General features: G+C 39.3%; 1 protein-coding gene across 1 annotated transcript; it reads right to left on the bottom strand.

Moving 5' to 3' along the window:
* Nucleotides 1-259: 259 nt before the first annotated feature.
* Nucleotides 260-20,567, bottom strand: LOC110526515 (vesicular glutamate transporter 2.1). The gene is made up of 12 exons (XM_021607552.3): nt 19,863-20,567; nt 17,922-18,177; nt 17,258-17,376; nt 15,279-15,393; nt 11,368-11,455; nt 11,148-11,234; nt 10,387-10,529; nt 6,125-6,274; nt 5,810-5,942; nt 5,498-5,608; nt 3,940-4,067; nt 260-3,810 (listed from the first exon to the last, which is right to left on the bottom strand). The coding sequence occupies exons 1-12, from the start codon at nt 19,934-19,936 to the stop codon at nt 3,469-3,471; spliced, it is 1,746 nt and encodes a 581-aa protein (XP_021463227.1). The 5' UTR covers nt 19,937-20,567; the 3' UTR covers nt 260-3,468.
* Between the last annotated feature and the right edge of the window lie 710 nt (nt 20,568-21,277).

Genomic DNA, 21,277 nt, shown 5'->3' with positions numbered 1-21,277 from the left:
CTCAGGTCGTGTGCAGACATCATGCAAGGTATACCACAAAGCACATTTTCTGGGAGAGAGTGTGCTCTTGTCCAAGCTTGTAACTCTGAAGGACCATTATACCAATGTTAGTAGTCAGACACATTAGGCACTTTTCCCCTTGGAATCATAAATACAGCAATTGGACTTAAAGCCAGGCTTCTTCATCTGCCTATACAGACTTCACTGATTGAGCTGTACGATTGTGGATGTGTTCACACAAATACAGACACAAGTTATGTTTTGTTCATTTGTTTTTTTATAAAATGGATATATAGAGCATTTCATTTTGACATCAACAAATTTCTCCATTGACACAGCAAAATAAGCCATAGAATCACACTGTAACTTCACTCAGAGGCACAAAACAGGAAGAAGGTACCGTTACTTCATGTTATACATCTACCATTTCTGTAAATGTTAGATCACCTTTACAGACAACCTTCACATCATTGAATATTGCAACAATGAAAGGGGTTTAGGTAGTTAGAGACAGATGGTTAAGGGGGCAATAGGGGTCCAGCCACTGACAGAACACACATCAATCAAACCAACAGGGTTTAGAGAGAGAGAAAAAACTGAACAATAGCACACCCTCCAAAACGACCACTGAAAACTGTACAGAACAACAACGGATGCGCAGACACCAACAGGAGTGGAACCATAGAGATATGGAGATAGACATCATCCATGTCACAGGAATGGCCCAGGGTATCATTCTCTTCTGGTGAGCAGTCCCCTCACAAACTCCCTGCATTATCAGCATGTCAAAGAGCTGTGTGGAGGACTCTAACTACATAGGTTTTATATTTTTACAAGTACTTGTGTTTGTTCTTTTCTATATTTGATATCACAAAAAACACAGCTTGAAACGTAAAAGTAACGCTCTAGTTACATATGCTAGTGTTTTACATTTTTCAATGGTTGACAACAACTGTTACCATGGATTTATTGCTTTGTACACTGAGTATGGTTAGCGCCACCTGGAGAGGCCTACAGAGGCCTTCACTGCAATGTCCAGCAATTCCTTTAGTATATAGCCCTCCTGTTCAAACCCAGCTTGACACGTTACCTTTGGTAAATTGTGCAAAGAAATTGACACATTAGTAACAGTTTGAGAGACAAAATACATTTTGTGAAAGAAATAAAAAGTAAGAACATTCAGACTACGGCTTTGTTCCATGCATAAATACATTTCCATAAATACATTGTGAAGTGCTGACTTTTGGTCTCCACAGACAGACAGTGAAAAGCAGGTTTAGGTCCCTGACACGCTACTGAAACCAATGATGTATATAAACCCTGGATTGCTGATGTTATCTACTGGTCAATGAGAGGCTTTGAAGCCACCGGTCAGCCATATTGGCACTTCCCAGTAGGAGCAGTCCTCCATTGGAATTAATGGAATTCTATAGTATTACAATTAAATGTTTTATAGGCCAAAATTACATGTATTTAAGTAGTTTTTTTGTACTGGGGACAGTAACTTATACTTTTAAGGAAAACATTTTACATGTATTTTTTGGAATGTTTAGCTCACATAATATCATTTAACAGTATGCATTAAAGTTTCTGTAATAGAATAAACATGGCAAAAACAAATGTAGGCATTAATAAATGCATTTTTATAGCTTCCAAAATATTTATTTACATTGTTGGGGAGTGCCAAGATGGAGGCGCGGCGGCTTCTAAACAAGGCCCTTGTCAGTCATCTAGTGTATATATAAATCATTGACTGGAACCCAGTATCTCTACACTGGTCATTCCCACTCTATACACACTGGCTAAATCATGTCTTGCTGCTCTTTTGATTGTCTACCTACTCTTTAAGGAATGGTAAACGTTCAATGTGACATACATTACATAGGCAGTAACAGCTATACTGTCATGTTTTTTTATTCAGTAATGCTCTAATGTTTTTACAAGTATATGTAATATGAATCTCAATCCCCAACTTGGCTAATTTTCCTCCTGGACTGGTAAGGTATAGTTTTCTTTAACAACATTGTCTATCTGGGTCACTATCCCAGTCTAAAAATGTTTCCTTTTCATTAGCAAAACATATCTCCTGCTGACGGACTGTCTGTACAGTAGATATACTGATTGGCTACTTCTGGATCGGCTGGCTGGTCTTTCGCTGCATTGCACAGGCCCTTGATAGTGCCGGCCAGCATTTGGTTATATTGTCCATGTGCTCTTATACATCATAGTTATTTTTCTTTAGTCACCTCAGACAAACATTTACCTTTAAACAACAACAAAGCTCATTGAAATGCCTTGAAATGACTTGAATTGACCACACAATTTAACTGACATAATGATCATAATAATTACATAACTGAGTTATGAATGTTTGTAACCTCCAAACGTACACTTTTAACAACAGATGTAACATTGTTATAGGCATGAAATAGAGAGCTTGGGACTACAAGGTTCAATCTGTAAGAAGATGATTCTGAGATAATTGGCTTCAAAGTTCCAAACCCTCATTGGTTTGAATGGTGTCAGCTATTTTATATCTTGTATTCTTTTGAACTTAACAACTTGAATTGGGGTACATAGGAAGAGAACATTGAACAGAACAAGGCTATGTCACTAACTTCATTTTGAAAGAAATGCAGATAGAACCGTATAGTCCCAAGCTCTGAAAATGCAGATAGAACCGTATAGTCCCAAGCTCTGAAAATGCAGATAGAACCGTATAGTCCCAAGCGCTCAAAATGGCACAGTAAACACGTGAGCAACGCTTCGTCATTATTCTTCTTTCATGCATCTTAAGACTTTTACATCAGCTGGCGAAAGTGTTATGTCGTTCTTCAAAACATTATTGTATTTTTATGCCTTTTTGTGTTAAAGACACAGTTTAACAAACCAATAATAATAAGAAAAGAAAATGATATTGTGCATTAAAAGGACACACTACTTTCAGTGCATTCAGAAGAGATACTGTACAACCTAAGACATACAGTCTCATTCCTGGTTAAGTCCCCTTTTACCAGTGACATGTTTCTTTTACACTGCAATGGCTGGCTCATGAGGAGTTGTAATAAGAACCAGTTAGGCATGATGATCCAGGAAGCCAGTTAAATCTTGTCTGATCGTACATAACAGGCATCTCCAGAATGAAGAAGCACAGATTGATGAGGTGGAAATGGTTCACACTTACACACAATTGCACTCCAAATAAATATATCTATAATTTATATGCATATTACGTTTACAAATAGATCTGCCAATTTGATATGTGTTACATCTCTATAGTAATATTTTTATTTGCACAATAAAATCCTGTTTTGAACTAATTTTATATTTTGAAATAATGATTTGAATTTGTGCAAACATACAACAATGGGTTGTTATCTTTTTTGTTTGGTTTTTGACTTGTTTCGTCTAAACTGGTAAACACTACAAAATAAGTCTACCGTTTGATGGTCATTGTGTCTGCTGTCTCTAGGAGTAGTCCTGGTCCTGCCTGTAGCCATACGGCCCTCCCTCTGCCTCTTCCTGGACAAACTCCTCCTTCTTATCCCAGCTGTCAGCCCAGCCCCCGTTCTGCGTAGTGGCACCATACGTTTTGGTCGGACCGCCGCCCAGGGCACTGTAACTCTGGGTGATGTCGCCCGTCTCCTCTGCCAGCTCATCCTCATCGATGAAGCCACACTTCTCATCGCTGGTCAGCTCTGGGTCGGCCCACGGCTGCTTCTCTCCAGAGGCAAAGATGCCATAGAAGATGACTCCCCCGTAGTGAACCAGAGCAGCGATGAGGAACACCCACTGCCACTCTTCTCGAGTCTTCATGTGGACAGATGGAATATAAAGTGTTTTATACAAAGTCACAGAGAATTGTAGTTCTATCTGATAATGAATCTACGTTTAACCATGATGTTTTATGGACTTTCCAAGGGTAACAGGATGTCTTACCTTGTTTTTTGTCATGGCACCTACGATCAATGGGCATACCATGCCAGACAGGGTGCCCACACCGTTGGATATGCCCATAAGGATACTGGCATAGCGTGGAGCAATGTCTAAGTGATTGACGTTGAATCCTGATGGAAAGAACGTTCAGAATGAAATACAAGGTTTTCAGTGTGAAGTTACTCTCTACGTGACAAATCTCTAAGACAACAATTGATTAGCATTTGATTAAATAAAATCCAGTGGTTATAGTTCTTGTGGTTTAACTGATTTCACTATAACTTAGACCTCGTTTCAATCAAATCTAGTGTAAACCCGCGATGGCTGACATCTGCATGACAACTGTTGTTGGAGGTGTAACTGCGTTATGAACTGACAAATAAGTGAGTGGCTGCTGTTGTGTCACAAATCACTCCCTTCCTTAGTATCCCCACTGCGTTAGAAGTTCAAAACGCCAATAGAAGTTATATGCTAATTCATTATTTAATGTTAATTTGGATGGGGGGAATCATAGCCTATCAGGCAATAAAACATCACGCATTCGAGTGTTTGAACTTGTAACGCGGCTGCACCTCAGACACCGACAAAACAACCGATATGTGGATGTCGGCTAGCGCAGATCTGATAGGCTCTAGCCCTTATGGTCTCTAGAGCTCATTCTAGGTAGGTAATAAAAACCACCATTAGTAATTACCTTTTTTTCTTTAATTAAGACCACATCCCCCTTAATGGAGTACTAGTATGTGGATGTATCAAAACTACTGAAATATCCCAAACATAATATAAATGTAATGGAAATTAAATTGCGATGAAAACAAAGCACCATGCAGCCATCTTGTTGCAAAGGGAGTAGCTAGCCAGTGAATCTCCTCCCCCACACTGAGTGTCCTCTGTAGCTGCACACAGCCAGCCTGTATGGCAGCTCCTCTGGGACTTGTGCTGAATTATTAAATACTCCAGGAGAAAGCCCAAGAAAAATGAGTAGTAGTAAAACCAAGGTCTGCCTTGCGGCCACAAGCTTCAGCTGGAATAGATGTTTGAGAAATGGGGGAAATCGACCCTGTTCCCTTTGTAGCTGGATATTGCTGATTGCAAGTCCTTTTTAGACCACATCGGTGGCTGTGGAACAATAAGTAGGCAAGTTAGTTTTTCATCATGAATCTTGTTCTGGAGGCAGCTCTGCAGAGTGGTCACTAGCTGGCAAGGCCACAAAGTCATAAAATCTGATTTTAAACCTAACCCTAGCCACACTGCTAACCCTGATGCCTAACCTTAAATTAAGACCAAAAGGTCACGTTTTGTTTTCTTGAATTTTGACGATATAGCCTACTTAGATTTTTCAGCCGGCCCATCTAGAGGAAATCACTCAGTGCTGCTTCCATGGCAAGATTCATGACAATAAACATCAACCGGCAATAAATAGTGGCCATTCTAGACAGAATCTACGGTGTAGTTGGTAGATTTGTTCTCTGTCTACAAATAGTAAAGGAGGAGTATCCTACAGGCAGCTGTGATCTATACTGGCAGACTCTCTGATACCACATGTTTAACAGACACTGACCTGATATGGCAAATCCACTGAAGCCCACAGCAAGGACCAGGAAGGAAATAGCCACCCCTTTTGTGTGGGAAAATCCCACTACCAGCAGCAGCGTAGCCTCCATGCCAAACCCTGCAGAGACAGACAGTCACACACATGCTACAGTAACCCAGGGGCTATGGACCATCACAGTTGCAATTTAATTACAGTCCAAAACAGAATTGCTTTGCTACAGTCATTGTATCACCATCATACAGATAGTGTAAAAGCAGTACTATTCTATTAAACACATTTTATATAATTGTGCATAGTGTGCCGAAGGGGTTCTCTCACCTCCACAGTTCATGATCTTCCTAACTGTAGTGGTAGACAGGATGTTCCTGCTGCGTAGGTAGTCAGCCAACTGCCCTCCAATGGGCACAATGATTGTCATCACCAAGTGGGGCAGGGCAGACACCATGCCAACCTGAGGACAGGAACAGTTGAAATCAACATCAACATAGAGGTATTAAAAGGTATTAAAGTCCGTTAGAGCCAAGCACAACATTTTCACACATTCCTCCCTCACCTAGGCCCCGAGTACCATACCCCAGAAACACTGTTTGGCTAGGCTGGTGCCCTATCCTGGGAACGCTCCACTGGTCTCACCTTGCTTATCTCAAACCCAAACACCTCCTCAAAGTAGGCCGGCTGACTAATAAGCAGTAGGTAGAAGGTCCAGCTTCTGCAGAAGTTGGCCACGATGATTGCATAGACAGGCATGGAGGTGAAGAACTTTTTCCAGGGGGTCTTAAATTTCTACAATGGAGCAAAAGGGAGGAAAATACATGAGTTACCAGTAAAAGGCCAGCAGCGGTGCGAAAGAGAGAAACACATACATGCAGACTATAGAGAGTGCCTGTCCGCACATTCTGATAGATTTATTGTATATTTGAAACCATTTAAAAGTAGGCTAAATGCTACAGCCATCACACTTCTATGCAAAAGATTAATTATTGTTCAATACAGTGCCTTGCGGCCCCCTTGAACTTTGCGACCTTTTGCCACATTTCAGGCTTCAAACATAAAGATATAAAACTGTATTTTTTTGTGAAGAATCAACAACAAGTGGGACACAATCATGAAGTGGAACGACATTTATTTGATATTTCAAACCTTTTTAACAAATCAAAAACTGAAAAATTGGGCGTGCAAAATTATTCAGCCCCTTTACTTTCAGTGCAGCAAACTCTCTCCAGAAGTTCAGTGAGGATCTCTGAATGATCCAATGTTGACCTAAATGACTAATGATGATAAATACAATCCACCTGTGTGTAATCAAGTCTCCGTATAAATGCACCTGCACTGTGATAGTCTCAGAGGTCCGTTAAAAGCGCAGAGAGCATCATGAAGAACAAGGAACACACCAGGCAGATCCGAGATACTGTTGTGAAGAAGTTTAAAGCCGGATTTGGATACAAAAAGATTTCCCAAGCTTTAAACATCCCAAGGAGCACTGTGCAAGTGATAATATTGAAATGGAAGGAGTATCAGACCACTGCAAATCTACCAAGACCTGGCCGTCCCTCTAAACTTTCAGCTCATACAAGGAGAAGACTGATCAGAGATGCAGCCAAGAGGTCCATGATCACTCTGCATGAACTGTAGAGATCTACAGCTGAGGTGGGAGACTCTGTCCATAGGACAACAATCAGTCGTATATTGCACAAATCTGGCCTTTATGGAAGAGTGGCAAGAAGAAAGCCATTTCTTAAAGATATCCATACAAAGTGTCGTTTAAAGTTTTCCACAAGCCACCTGGGAGACACACCAAACATGTGGAAGAAGGTGCTCTGGTCAGATGAAACCAAAATTGAACTTTTTGGCAACAATGCAAAACGTTATGTTTGGCGTAAAAGCAACACCCTGAACACACCATCCCCACTGTCAAACATGGTGGTGGCAGCATCATGGTTTGGGCCTGCTTTTCTTCAGCAGGGACAGGGAAGATGGTTAAAATTGATGGGAAGATGGATGGAGCCAAATACAGGACCATTCTGGAAGAAAACCTGATGGAGTCTGCAAAAGACCTGAGACTGGGACGGAGATTTGTCTTCCAACAAGACAATGATCCAAAACATAAAGCAAAATCTACAATGGAATGGTTCAAAAATAAACATATCCAGGTGTTAGAATGGCCAAGTCCAAGTCCAGACCTGAATCCAATCGAGAATCTGTGGAAAGAACTGAAAACTGCTGTTCACAAGTGCTCTCCATCCAACCTCACTGAGCTCGAGCTGTTTTGTAAGGAGGAATGGGAAAAAATGTCAGTCTCTCGATGTGCAAAACTGATAGAGACATACCCCAAGCAACTTACAGCTGTAATCGCAGCAAAAGGTGGCGCTACAAAGTATTAACTTAAGGGGGCTGAATAATTTTGCACGCCCAATTTTTCAGTTTTTGATTTGTTAAAAAAGTTTGAAATATCCAATAAATGTCGTTCCACTTCATGATTGTGTCCCACTTGTTGTTGATTCTTCACAAAAAAATACAGTTTTATATTTTTATGTTTGAAGCCTGAAATGTGGCAAAAGGTCGCAAAGTTCAAGGGGGCCGAATACTTTCGCAAGGCACTGTATGTAGTTTATCATTAGAGTATTGGGCTTCTATGTCTTGCCTTCCTATAGGCTCTGAGATGAAATAGGCTATGATGTTATGCTCCTATCACACAGCAATACTGTAGCTACCCATACTGTCAAATATTTTACATAAGCTACTGGTCTATTTACTGTGTTGGCAGAATCTTTTAATCTTTTGCAGTAATTTATGCTGTAGCTGGCAAAAGAACTGTCCGTTTCTGAAAGAGAAAACAATGGAAATTGCTGTTGACCTGTCAGCAGAACGTTTGAATTCAACAATGTTTTGCATCGACTTTTCCACAATCCTGTTTACGATGGTCTACCCGCGAATTCTGAAACATTGTCTACTCTAAATAAATAAAACATCTATTACAGTACATCAGCCTGGCCTCAGAGTCATACGGAATATACTGCACATATTTCTGAGCACCTCCAAGAAGTACTGTATCATACCTACTAATGTTCTAGTTACTTCGGACATAAGCGAAAGTAGGGAGGTTGGTCGGGGAGGAATGATGGGCCAAAACAGTTTGGAACAGTTTGTGTATACAGTTGAAGTCAGATGTTTACGTACACTGAGGTTGGAGTCATTAAAACTTGTTTTTCAACCACTCCACAAATGTCTTGTTAACAAACTATAGTTTTGGCAAGTCGGTTAGGACATCTACTTTGTGAATGACACAAGTAATTTTCACAACAATTGTTTACAGACAGATTATTTCACTTATAATACACTGTATCACAATTACAGTGGATCAGAAGATTAAATACGATTAAAAAGTTGACTGTGCCTTTAAACTGCTTGGAAAAATCCAGAAAATGATGTCATGGCTTTGGAAGCTTTTGATAGGCTATTTGACATCATTTGAGTCATTTGAGTCACTTGTATTTTAGCTAACCCTTCTCCTAACCCTTATTCTAAACTTAACCCAATCCACCTAACCTGCTACATAAATTCACGTAAACTTTGTCATTTTAGTTCTTCTAACTTTTTGACGTTAGTTCCCCTAACCGCCAACAGAAATTCTCTCTATAATTCTCCTTTGTTGTTATGGTGCAACAAGCAACCTTGTCTCAGATCAAGACGTGCAATACTATGCGTCATCCAAGATATATAATAAGTTACGTCATCCAATTCGTATGATATTGTACGACTAGGTAAAATGTATGATATTATACATCCTGTAATTCATAGAATATTGCACGACCGCTATTCTTTCATAATGTAACCTAAACTCCTGAGACCCAGCAATTCATTTTTGTCCTTTTTAGTGGACATCAGTTCTTGGTCCGTATCTCTAAGGCCATACAAGCCACTGTATTAAGTCCTGTTTGTCCCTTTGAGAGGACATGATGGGCTTTTCAGTGATATCACATGTGGGGGTGTGACTTTGACAACTTTATCTTCCTGGTTCTTAAAAAAAATAGCTGCCGTCCAACATGTGCACATTTTATGGTAATTTGAAAAGAAGTGTGTGTAATTATTAAAGATAATTTTTGTGAGTTTGATATTCAAATTGTTTCTAGTATGTGGATTTCACAGGAATAGTTAAGTGAGTTGTCAGGACTTGTAATATTTTTTTCACATTAAATAAGAGCTAAATAATAGTTTCTAAAAAATGTGCTCTGTAGTGGACATGCCACATCTATGTTTTTCATCTACTGTACCCATTGATTGTAATGTCAATTTTGTAATATTTACATCCTAATGACAGATACAGAGGACAATTCTGCACATACAATGAAATATAAATAACCATATTTTCTGACCACAAACATTTTTTTCCGCGTCACAGGAGGCTAACTTAACGTAACATACCATACTAAATAGAGTGTCAGAGTGTCAGAGATTGCCCCGAGACTACGTTGTGTACTTACAGTAGCCAACATAGGCCTACTTCAATGTAAAAGATCAAATGTTTACCTGTTAAATTCGACTATATATTATAGAACGTGCTGCTATATTTTGGACGTACTCGCAGTTTATGCATGAGGCCTCAGGGGAGCAGAGATCAAAACAAGCCTGAATAGAAAGTGGGGCATAGTATCATCTCCCAATTTAATATCATCGGAATCGATATGAGGAGAAGTGGACTTTGAAGACTTTGAGAACTCTGGCCTAATATCACTCAGAAAACATAATGGCCTACTAAAAAACTTTTGTCAAACTTTCACACAGATTTGGATTATTTCACTGAAACAGAGAAGCAGGGCATGAGGTTAGTTGAGTGAAAGTTGTTTGAAACCCTTCAAACAACTTTTATTCAACCAACCTCAAGCCCTGTCCCTCACCTCAGCAGGGCCCATGAGCTTGGCACTCTCCCCGATGCTCTCCTCTATGTAGACTCGTTCCTCCTGGGTGATGGTAGGGTGCACAGCAGGACTTTCATACGACACAAGGATCCAGAACATATACCAGAAGATCCCAAAGCACCCTGCACAATGATATTGGGATTATTACACAGGATAAATAAAATATGGGTGGTGGATTATGTATATCTTCTAGTCATTATGGAACCATGCAGCAAAGCTACAGAAACCCTATTGTAAATGTGTTTTAATTGTGTCATTGTTGTATGTGAACATGTGAAAAGCTTAGATTGGCCTATACGATAACATCAAATTCATAAAAGGCAATCGGATCTTTCAGAAATCCCCCATAGACTAAACCCCAGACAGAAAGGTCAAATTCATTTAGTCCAGGGTGAGATGGAAAATTATTGGAGAACAGTCCCACAAAAACAATGGGAAGAAATCAATGGTCTGGAGGTCTGAAAGCATCAGCAACCAGCTTTAAAATGTCCTGAAGATGATGTACTATACGCAACATATTTTCAAATAGGTTGTTGGTTAGAATGTGAAAAAATTACAAAAAACAAATTTGATAGCGATATAAAAAGAATAACAGTTGAAAACTCTATATATGCTCCCAACAATTGAGTGGGTAAACTTAACCAACGTTTTGTCACACAGTGCCTTCTTCGGGATGGGTGTGCATCAGCTCATGCTTTTAAATTTGGAAGCTATAACATCACCATGGAACACTATCTTACCATAGAGATAGAACACAGAGGACCAGCCCGAGTACTGCACCAGGATCCCTGCTAGAGGCATGGCAATGACAGCACCAGCATAGGAACCTGTAAGAGGAAATGGTAGAGAGGGGGAAGAGAAGAAAAAGGAAATCTAAATAGACAAAGGAAGTACAACTACTGTACCTCTTGCTTCACTACCATAGTGTGACAGATAAGATACTTTGAAAAGAGTATTTACCACAGAATGAGGTGGTTGCCAGGCGACTCCTCTCCAGAGGAGGAGCCCACTTACTCCAGATCCCATGGCAGGCTGGGTAGGTCACTCCCTGGGTAGGTCACACAAACCACAGAACCATGAGCAACTAAGAGTAGGTAACTGGTTTAAAGTAAATCATACTGCTGCTATTATCATTAAATTATAATGAATAAGATGGCCAGAAAATTCTGATCATCCTGCTCCTTATGGCAATAGCAATGGATTCTAGCAATACTGCTTAACATTTAGTATTTAGCATTTTATTAGGATCCCCATTAGCTACTGCTAAAGCAGCAGCTACTCTTCCTGGAGTCCACACAAAACATCAAACATGACATAATACATGTACATCACAAGACAGAACTACATACACTGTAAATAAGTCTACATGCTATCATACATGTATGCCTTCATAATCATGCAATTCATAGACTACTGAATGCAGGTGAAACACACAACAATGGAAATACAATAACAAGGAGGTGTGTTGCAAATAGGCTGACACTTTTTACTAAATTCCCCTGACGTGAATAAAGCTGTCTTGTTTCTATAGTTACCGCCCGTCATCATTTATATCCGAGTGTCAACATCAAGGCAAAGGGTGGCGACTTTGAAGAATCTAAAATATATTTTGATTTGTTGAACACTTTTTTTGTTACTACATTATTCCATATGTGTTATTTCATCATTTTGATGTCTTCACTATTATTCTGCAATGTAGAAAATAGTACAAATAAAGAAAAAGCCATGAATGAGTAGGTGTGTCCAAACTTTTGACTGGTACTGTATGTTTTATTTGTCACATATACCTGATAGGTGCAGTTTTACAGGGTCATCCAGTAATATGACGTCCCTGGAGCAATTTAGGGTTAAGTGCCTGACTCAAGGGCACATTGACACCTTGTCGGCTCGGGTATTTGAACCAACGACCAATCAGTTACTGGCCCAAAGCTCTAACCGATAGGCTACCTTTCCTGGGGTAACATGTCATCTCTTAAACTTGTAGGCATTTTGTTACAATTACCACCCCTGTGGGTTTCATTGGGTAAAATTAAACCTTTATGAACATGAAATAACCACCAATTCAACGTTGTTTCAACCAGTGTGTGCCCAGTGGGCAGGCCTTGAATCTTGAGCCTTGTTACAGTCTATCGCCCTTAATGTGTTAGCTAAGATATAGTGTAACGTGTTACAGTACCACCTGCGATTGGATTAATTTGGTAAAATGCAACATTCATTTGTCATCTTAACCTTGTCTTCTAATCATTCTTCACATGTCCTTCAAATAGTTGACCCATTTTGGCCCAACTGATTAATATATATAAAAAAATAAAATTAAAAACATGAGATTGCACACAACCATCTTAAAGACTAAATGTAGAAAACTGTGCAATTCAAATAGATGGTTTCACAGAATAATGGGAGAAATTGTAAACAGAAGACATATTAATAATAGATTTGCCTGCACTGAGCTGACAATCACAAGAGATGATACTACTAGATATGAGCTGCCATGGTTGTAAATCAAATATGATCACAAACCAAAACCAACATACCTCTCTATTCATTGCCTTTTTGATTAACATTAATAAGAGACGCAGTGCTCTGAGCTAACTGATGAGCCTCTCATTTCACTGACAATGCTGCTGCCATTAAATGTTCATTAGCTGCTAATTGGAACAGAGTGTGCTATTTGAAAATGCAATCTGCATGGACATGCTAGGAGGAGATGTATCCTAGCTATCCACTGGACTGATCTGAGATCACTATATATAAATCACTTTTAGGTCCTCCTGTAAGCTCGTATGCCACGCCCAACTTAATTCATGTTGCGCTATTTACTGAATTTACTCAAAACACCTTTCCTTACAGAGACAAAAACAAGACATAACCAGATTAGCCTTTGTCACATGATGGCTCATTCAAATCAAGGACCCATTGGGCACAGACGTCAATTCAATGTCTATTCTACGTTGGTTCAACGTCATTTCATTGAAATGACGTGGAAACAACGTTGATTCAACCAGTGTGTGCCCAGATGGGAGCTACTGGCCCAGTCTCACCTCAGCCATCAATGCCAAACACGTAGATGTGCTGTTGTTATTAAATTACACCATTCATTATCACAAGACATTAATTTGAACCCTATGTCTATCACTCACAGCCAACACAGCCTATAGACAATTATTTTAATAGAATTATTGCACAGAAAGTAGTTAGTCAGGCCTGTGAGAATAAATATACATTTCCAATCTCTGCAAGATAATGGACAATAAAGTATTATTCTAAAATTCCATCAATGGTGTTCAAAATGATTCTCTATTGTTGTCTCTGCTGCCAGGATTGTGTATCTGTTTCAGTGGTGTAAAGTAAATAAGTAAACATACTTTAAAGTACTACTTAAGTCATTGTTTTGGGGTATCTGTACTTTACTATTTATATTTTTGACAACTTTTACTTTTACTTTTACTTATCCACTTTCAGTTTTACTTGAGTCGTTTTATATTAAGGTATCTTCACTTTTACTCAAGTATGACATTTGAGTACTTTTTCCACATCTGATTCGTTTAGCTGGATGTGTTTTATTATGACACTGTGAATGTAGCCTGCCCTTCAGTATCAACATGGCATCATGTTTTACTGTACAAGGCAGCCGCTGCCAACATCTCATGTTTCAATTTGCCTACTGGACAGTGGATTCATGAGCTGCTGATGTTTCAGCACATTGTCTTTGGGAATATGATTCTGGCTAGACCAGCATTTTTCTAACTGTGGTGTTGCTACCAGAGAGCAGAGCAGATATGTTTCAGCGGGTTTATTGGTTTATTTGGCTCCCTATTAGCTTTTGCCGAAGCAGCAGGCCCACACAAAAACATAAAACATGTCAAGTAACAACCCACTGGGCACACACTGGTTGAATCAACGTTGTTTCCACATCATTATTTCAATGAAATTACACTGAACCAACATGGAATCAATGTTAATTTGCCGTCTGTGCCCAGTGGGAAAACACTGATACACTGATAGACAAGAACAGTTACACAAATGTAAAATAACTGTATAAAGATATACAAACAATACAACTAAAGAATAATGTGTGTGTAGATTGTGTGTGTTAGAGTGTGTGTGTTAGAGTGTGATAGTGTGATAGTTTGTGTGTGCGTGTGTGCGTGTGTGTGTGTGTGTGTGCGTGCGTGCGTGTGTGTGTGTAATTTTGCTGTTTGCTTGAGTAATTGGAGATGGAAGCGATCATGGCTCTGTAAAATACTGTGCTTTGCCGTCATTTCGTTTGGACTTGGGGACTGTGAAGAGACCCCTGGTGGCATGTCTTGTGGGGTATGTATGGGTGTCTGAGCTGTATGTTATTTGATTATGCAGACAATCTGGAATTTTCATCACAGTAATATTTTTCATAAAAACTAGAAAACAAGCAGTTAATCTCTCATCAACCATCAACCAGGAAAGACTGATGTGTCGTTAAGGGCAAGGCGTGCTGCTCTGTTTTGAGCCAATTGCAGCTTTTCTATGTCTTTCTTTGCTGCACGTAACCATATTACCGGACAGTAATCAAGATGGGACAAAACCAGAACAACTACAGTTAATTTTTGTGTAAAAAACGCTGAACATATTTTTAGAACAAATACAAATACCCAGCTGCAGATCAATACAACAGTCTCACATTTCTCCAGGGTGAATTCTGGCTGTTGTACTGCCTCTATTCCATTGCCTCTGCTATACTGTAGCCTAATCAGAATTGAAATGCCACAAAGGAAAATTGGCCATTTTCAAAAGATGTGGTATTGACAGGATAGGCCAATGCAATCTCAATTAAAATGTGCATAGAAATAAATAGCTCTCCAGAAATGTGACTTTTGAATTAAATAACTCCTTACCTCCACCAGCCCTTGCAATATCCTCACAAAGATGACCAGTCCATAATGCGTCCGTGCCGCGGAGGGGATTAACATATTGAGCGTCGAGGTAAGAAAAATGGCTAGACCGAAAACCCTAAATGAAACAGAAATATATACATTTGCACATATCGTATGTCGTTTATCCTTTTGATAAACAATGTATCCAGTAGGCCTAGTGATTTATTTAACCTGCATTTATGTATTGGCCAATTTATTCTTCAAAGGCCTAGGCCTCTCATTGACTTGATGTTTAATTTATTAATCTCAGATTTTTTTTATGGCCATCCGGGCTAAATTCATCAGGGACCCATCGAACATATCACATTCCACACTCATTTACTGGTTTACTATCGAAATGGAGTTAGTGCTTTTCAAATAGGCTATTTAATGTAATTTCTTTATCCCATTTTCCAATGGTTAAATAACTCGGCCTGCTGTTCTTATTCTAATCAAATGGCCAATCTTACGTTCAATTATATATATATATATATATATATATATATATATATATATATATATATATATATATATATATATATATATATATATAATTTTCTTGCATAATTAAAATATTTAAGACTTGGATTTTTTCATGTCAAGCATTGGCTAGTGCACCTTTAACTTTTCAATTTACGTTTGATTGCAATAATTCAATTGGAGAAAGAAATGAAAGCGTGATGACAGGGAGTGCGGACAGCAGACGACATTGGTTTCAGCGCAGCTGAGCCAGTGGAGGCAATCGCAAATGAATAACACGAAACATGGTATTTTTAAAAATTTTGTCACGTCTTGTACACACCCGGAGACCCCGCTCCTCCCACCCGCACGCGGGGGGCAACTCTAATCCGATTGAGGTGACTCTCTGGCACGAGACAGGTTGATTCGATTACATCTCAATGTCAATCAAGAAAGCATATAGACAATAAACATGTTATACATTAAACTAGATTATACACATGTAACACATCGTATATATTTAAATAGCCCGCTCAACAAATAGTAATATTGTATATACTCAACCAAATTGATAGTTTTTCTTCATGTATATTCAGGGTATAACTTGCCATCACCAAATTATTATGGGCACTACTATGATGAACTAAGGTCCAAAGACCCACTAAATATAAAGTAATTAAACCTAGATTTCCTATTGTCATCTCCTATATTTAAATGCTGCTCATGCCTCATGTAAGCTAGGCCTTAACCTTATTTATAAGCCATGTTTAGTGTGCACAGTGCATATGAGCGTGAGTAAGCCTTCGGCGACGAGGACCGGGCTGGTCGCCATGCCCCCAGAATGCAACAAATTAGACACGGCTCCCCCCGGGGACCTCATTAACAGGTGGCAGAAAGCCCTGTGGACCGGAGCGACACCGTCAAATCTCAATAGTACTGCCAGCGTCAGCGGCTGAGTCGCTCCCTCACAAATTAATTCCCCATTAATGGCCTTCTCCATTGCAGTCACAGTGTCAAACTGGTTACTATGCCTACTGTCTGTTAAACCTTGGGTCACAATACAGGCCTACAAATCCTCCCTCTCATTTACAATAAAGGCCGAATTGTCGTAAAGATTTGAAACGTCCAAGCAAACCCTTGTATGCCATTGTGTCTGCAACATTTTCAGACCATTAAAATGTTGATTCCGTTAAAAAAATTGCTTATTACAAAATGTATTCTGACGGTAAAAGGTGTGATAATAATACGTTGAAAACCGATAGTATATCCAGGCTTCAGTAGCCAACATCCACGTCATCATCACAGTTGCTCGGGTACATCTCTTCATGACTAAAAGAAATCAGACCTATTTTCATTTTTTTCTTGAGGGTCGTTCATTTCATAGTGATGGATTTAGTAACCAATTGAATAATAACGAATAAATCACATTTGAGACTGTGAGAGGAATGAGAACTTTTGTAAAAAAAAAAAAATTAAAAAAAAAAAAATGTAGGCCTGCCTACCTGTTAGCTGCCAGTCTCGAGCATATGTACCCTCCCGGGATCTGCGTCACTATATAGCCCCAGAAAAACGAACCATGGATCATACCGACTGTCTCTGGGTCCCAGTTGAACTTCGCTTTCTTTCCAGTGAAATAAAAAAAGACAATAAAACAAACCATAAAAAATCGATGAAACATCATAATAAATCCTCTTCACATGTATAATTTCATTATAATTCAATACAATAATTCACAAAACGTATAATACCGTATAATAACCGTAATAACCAAATCATAAGGCTCTCATATCATAACAGTAAATAAGGATATAGTGAGTAGCAGAAATGTGAGCAATAATCACTACTGTCATATACGGTACACAATTCCGATGTGTAGGATACACAGGCTAAATGCTGTGTTATTATGGGATACCATAGTTTATGGTTGTGGCATACCTATTATGGCTGCACTGAAAAATAATGAGATAATCTCGCTATAAAACCAATACAATAAGGGAAATGTCCTGTATCTGCCTTTGCCTATTTTTTATTTTCAATATAAGGTCAGGTCAAGTGTGAGAAGATTAGGAGACCTCCAACATCTGGACTATTTTTAGGGACGACAAATTATGGAGCAGGAGGGCGGTGACACGATGTTGACGTCAGTAAAGTGTGCACCATACACACCTCTGTGATGATGATCTTCCCATCTTTGTGAATAGTGCTGTTGTTGACCATTCCCACGATGGCCACGCCCAGATTGCATCGGATGCCGAAGGATATACAGAAGCCTAGACCGCTCATGATGGCGATGATATATCGGCGGGGCAGCCCAAAACACGTGCAGTCGCACAGAGGTGCTTTCTTCTCCTGGGCCTCAGAGGGCCTGCCGTCCTCTGTTAGTTCGATAACTTCACCAGTTCCCTGTCGCTTCTCCATCACCCTTCAAACAGCCAGATAAAAAGTCATCCAATTTCCTCGGTTAATCAGCATCAAATTAATAGATCAGCCTACGTTTGATATTTGAATGTTATGAAAAATAAAGGCATTTTAGTGTAGCAACAATTCAGGCCTACAATTAAGTTAAATAATAGACCTACATGCCTATATTTTATAGCCTGCATGTCCAAAAATAGTCTTTAAAATGTAGAAGTTTTTGAAAATAAGGAAGACGACTGATTTATATTTGAAAACCATCGTCTTTGGGTAGCGTACTGAAACATAATTTTATTAGGTTATCTAGGTCTACATTACATATCCGTTGTTTTATGAGGATAGTGTATTCGCCCCAACGACTGGGGGCGCTATTTGATGAATGATAACCAACATGATTCAGAACATGATAACTAACATGATCCAGAAAATGTTTTTGTTTTTTTCACTAAACGAAAAGTCTACTTTTGCAAGGTAATTTAGAAACTATTAATATAAAATAGCGCTGTATGTTAGCGGCACCAGGTTCAATTTAATCGAAGGCCAAAAAAGCATCGTACATTGGAGCAAGAAGCGAATGAAGATGAGTCCACCGCATTGCAGCAACCGCTCACCTTCACCCTCATTTGCATTCACGGATTGGGCAGTTGCTCATCTCTCCAGGAAAACATTCACGCTGCGGTTTCAAATGCATTTATGACCATATGCACAATTAATTTGTTTGCCCAAAATGAACCCAAATAAAGCTTAGCCTACAGTTACAGTATTAGGCCTATACCTAAAAAAAAACATGTGAAATCGACATAAGGAAAAATTACAAGAACTCTTTCTTATTCACAACGGCACTGTAACAATGAAGCTATCTAATTAAGCACTCCTGTTTAGAATATACATTTGGAATATCAAAACTACTGCACATAATGTGTAATTTACATGAACTACAGTAAGGTGATAATTTCGTTATGCCCAACGAAAAATACATATTTTTTACGCAATAACATGTAACTGTTATTTCATACAGCCTAAGTTTAAAGTGGGATTTGGAATCAAAATAGGCCTATCGAAGGAAGCACCAATGAATCGAAAAAATATTCTAACCAAAACGAAATATATTCATTTAGAGCTTCAACAATACATTTATTGACAGTATGCTGCAACTACAAGCATCAGAATATATGTCTGAATGAAGCCCTTGTCACTTAGCAAGACAAATCAGTTAGACGTTTAGACTAGTAATACATCGATACCAATCCCGTAAATAATGAAATAGATACCCTCCCACAACTACATGAGGTTTTTAGTAAAATATTTAAAATATAACAGGGACGCAGTTGCAAACGAAGATAACACTCAGTGGACTTTTTAAATGATCTAATCGCATACATACTAGGCGTGAATGTATTAGTGACTTTTTCCACATACATCAAGGTCCTTCCTGTGCTTTCACGAGGTTAAACAGAATTGCATAATTTTCCCACTACGTCTATTAGAGGCGTGACCATGACTGCAAGCTGTTTGAGATAAAAGTAACACACTTCTCGGCATAGGCTAGGAACGTACAGTAGTCTACTACCATTACACCACCATATGACACCACCATATTGTAGGCCTATCACTTGAAAATACAGAAATCATAACCAGCCCTATGTTTAAACATGGGCTAGCCTGTATATAAAACAGAATTTCAACACCTACTTGTACATCTGCCCCAGGGTCTTCGCCCCAAATTCCTTTATCCCCTCTTTGGCTCTCATCTTGACGGACTCCATATCCAAATGTAATGTTTTTCTCAAAAATGTCTATTGTTTAAGCTTCATGTTACGGTACAATGTGACCGAACAAACCCGTGAAGCAAGCGATGTATATGATTATTTGATAAGAAAAGCAGACAAGATCTGTAGCCTATCACGCGTCGATCGCTGTAAAACGCCTACATATGAGAGAAATCAGATGAGCCCTGATTCCCCATTCACCATTACATACTCATCGTTCGCCTCACGTACAAGTGCATGCAATGCCATCGTGATGAAAATCTACAGATAATTCCTAAAGCGAACGAAAGAGAAAAACGTTAGAAGCGTCTACGGTGATAACCATATAATTTTAAACAAAAAAACAATCAGCAAAAGCGGGAACTGGCGGTGTGTGGAGTTGCTTCTATAAACCACAGAGCTGGGCTTGCGCGTCTCATGTGGAGACAGCCAGCTTTTCTGACGTCGCGAGAACCTCTGGCTGTTCAGCACCAAGGTCAGCGACAGCCTCGTGCACACTATCTGCGCGTGGTGCACGCCGCGTCCCCATAACTGATCACCAGAGCGAAATTCAATATAGCCTACTGTCCTGAAAGCTATTGTTGTTATACTGTAATCGACTGATTTAGGGAGTGGTTCAGGCTGGAATAAGAAAGGATGGTTTGATTGCATTTGGAAATCATAACCTTACAAAGTGCGAGGGCTATGACATACAAACGCAAGTCATTTCCAGTTTTACAACCTTTCCCAATGTTTGTTTTTATATCAGGCATGAAGTCTACATGTAGCCTACATACAATACTGTCTTAGCCTCCCGAGGGCGGTGCTATGGAAACCAGATGAGGGCTGGATTCCCTTCGTATGAGCTCTCGTGAAAACAGGAATCCATCAATAATTTAGGCATCCCCCACACATACACTTTCACCCACCTCTCTCTTGCTTGCTCTCTCTCTCTAACACACACACACACACACACACACACACACACACACACACACACACACACACACACACACACACACACACATCCCCACTGTAACTATAACATCAAAGGGTAGAATGGTATAATATGGAGGCTACTCCATGCATATTCATTGAAACAATGTTGCAAATAATAAATCATTAATTCACGTTTTTGACTATTTCGAGGGACTTGCGGTTCCACCACAATTCATTCTGAAGTTGGGTCATTGTGAAATATTAAAATGTGAGAGCCAGACACCTTTGAGAGACACATGGGTATTCTGAAATAAACTGGCACCTACATAATGCTAATACAATATAAATGGATTGAGGCACTGACGCCATCTGGCGGGCACTTGGTATAATTCCTATCAGGTTTGCATTAGGACAATGAGA

Source organism: Oncorhynchus mykiss, chromosome 6 (genome assembly GCF_057628025.1).
Source record: "Oncorhynchus mykiss isolate SJ-2025 chromosome 6, ASM5762802v1, whole genome shotgun sequence".
Lineage (NCBI taxonomy): Eukaryota > Metazoa > Chordata > Actinopteri > Salmoniformes > Salmonidae > Oncorhynchus > Oncorhynchus mykiss.
Note: the sequence above shows the minus strand (reverse complement) of the source record. Positions and strands in the feature narration are given on the sequence as shown.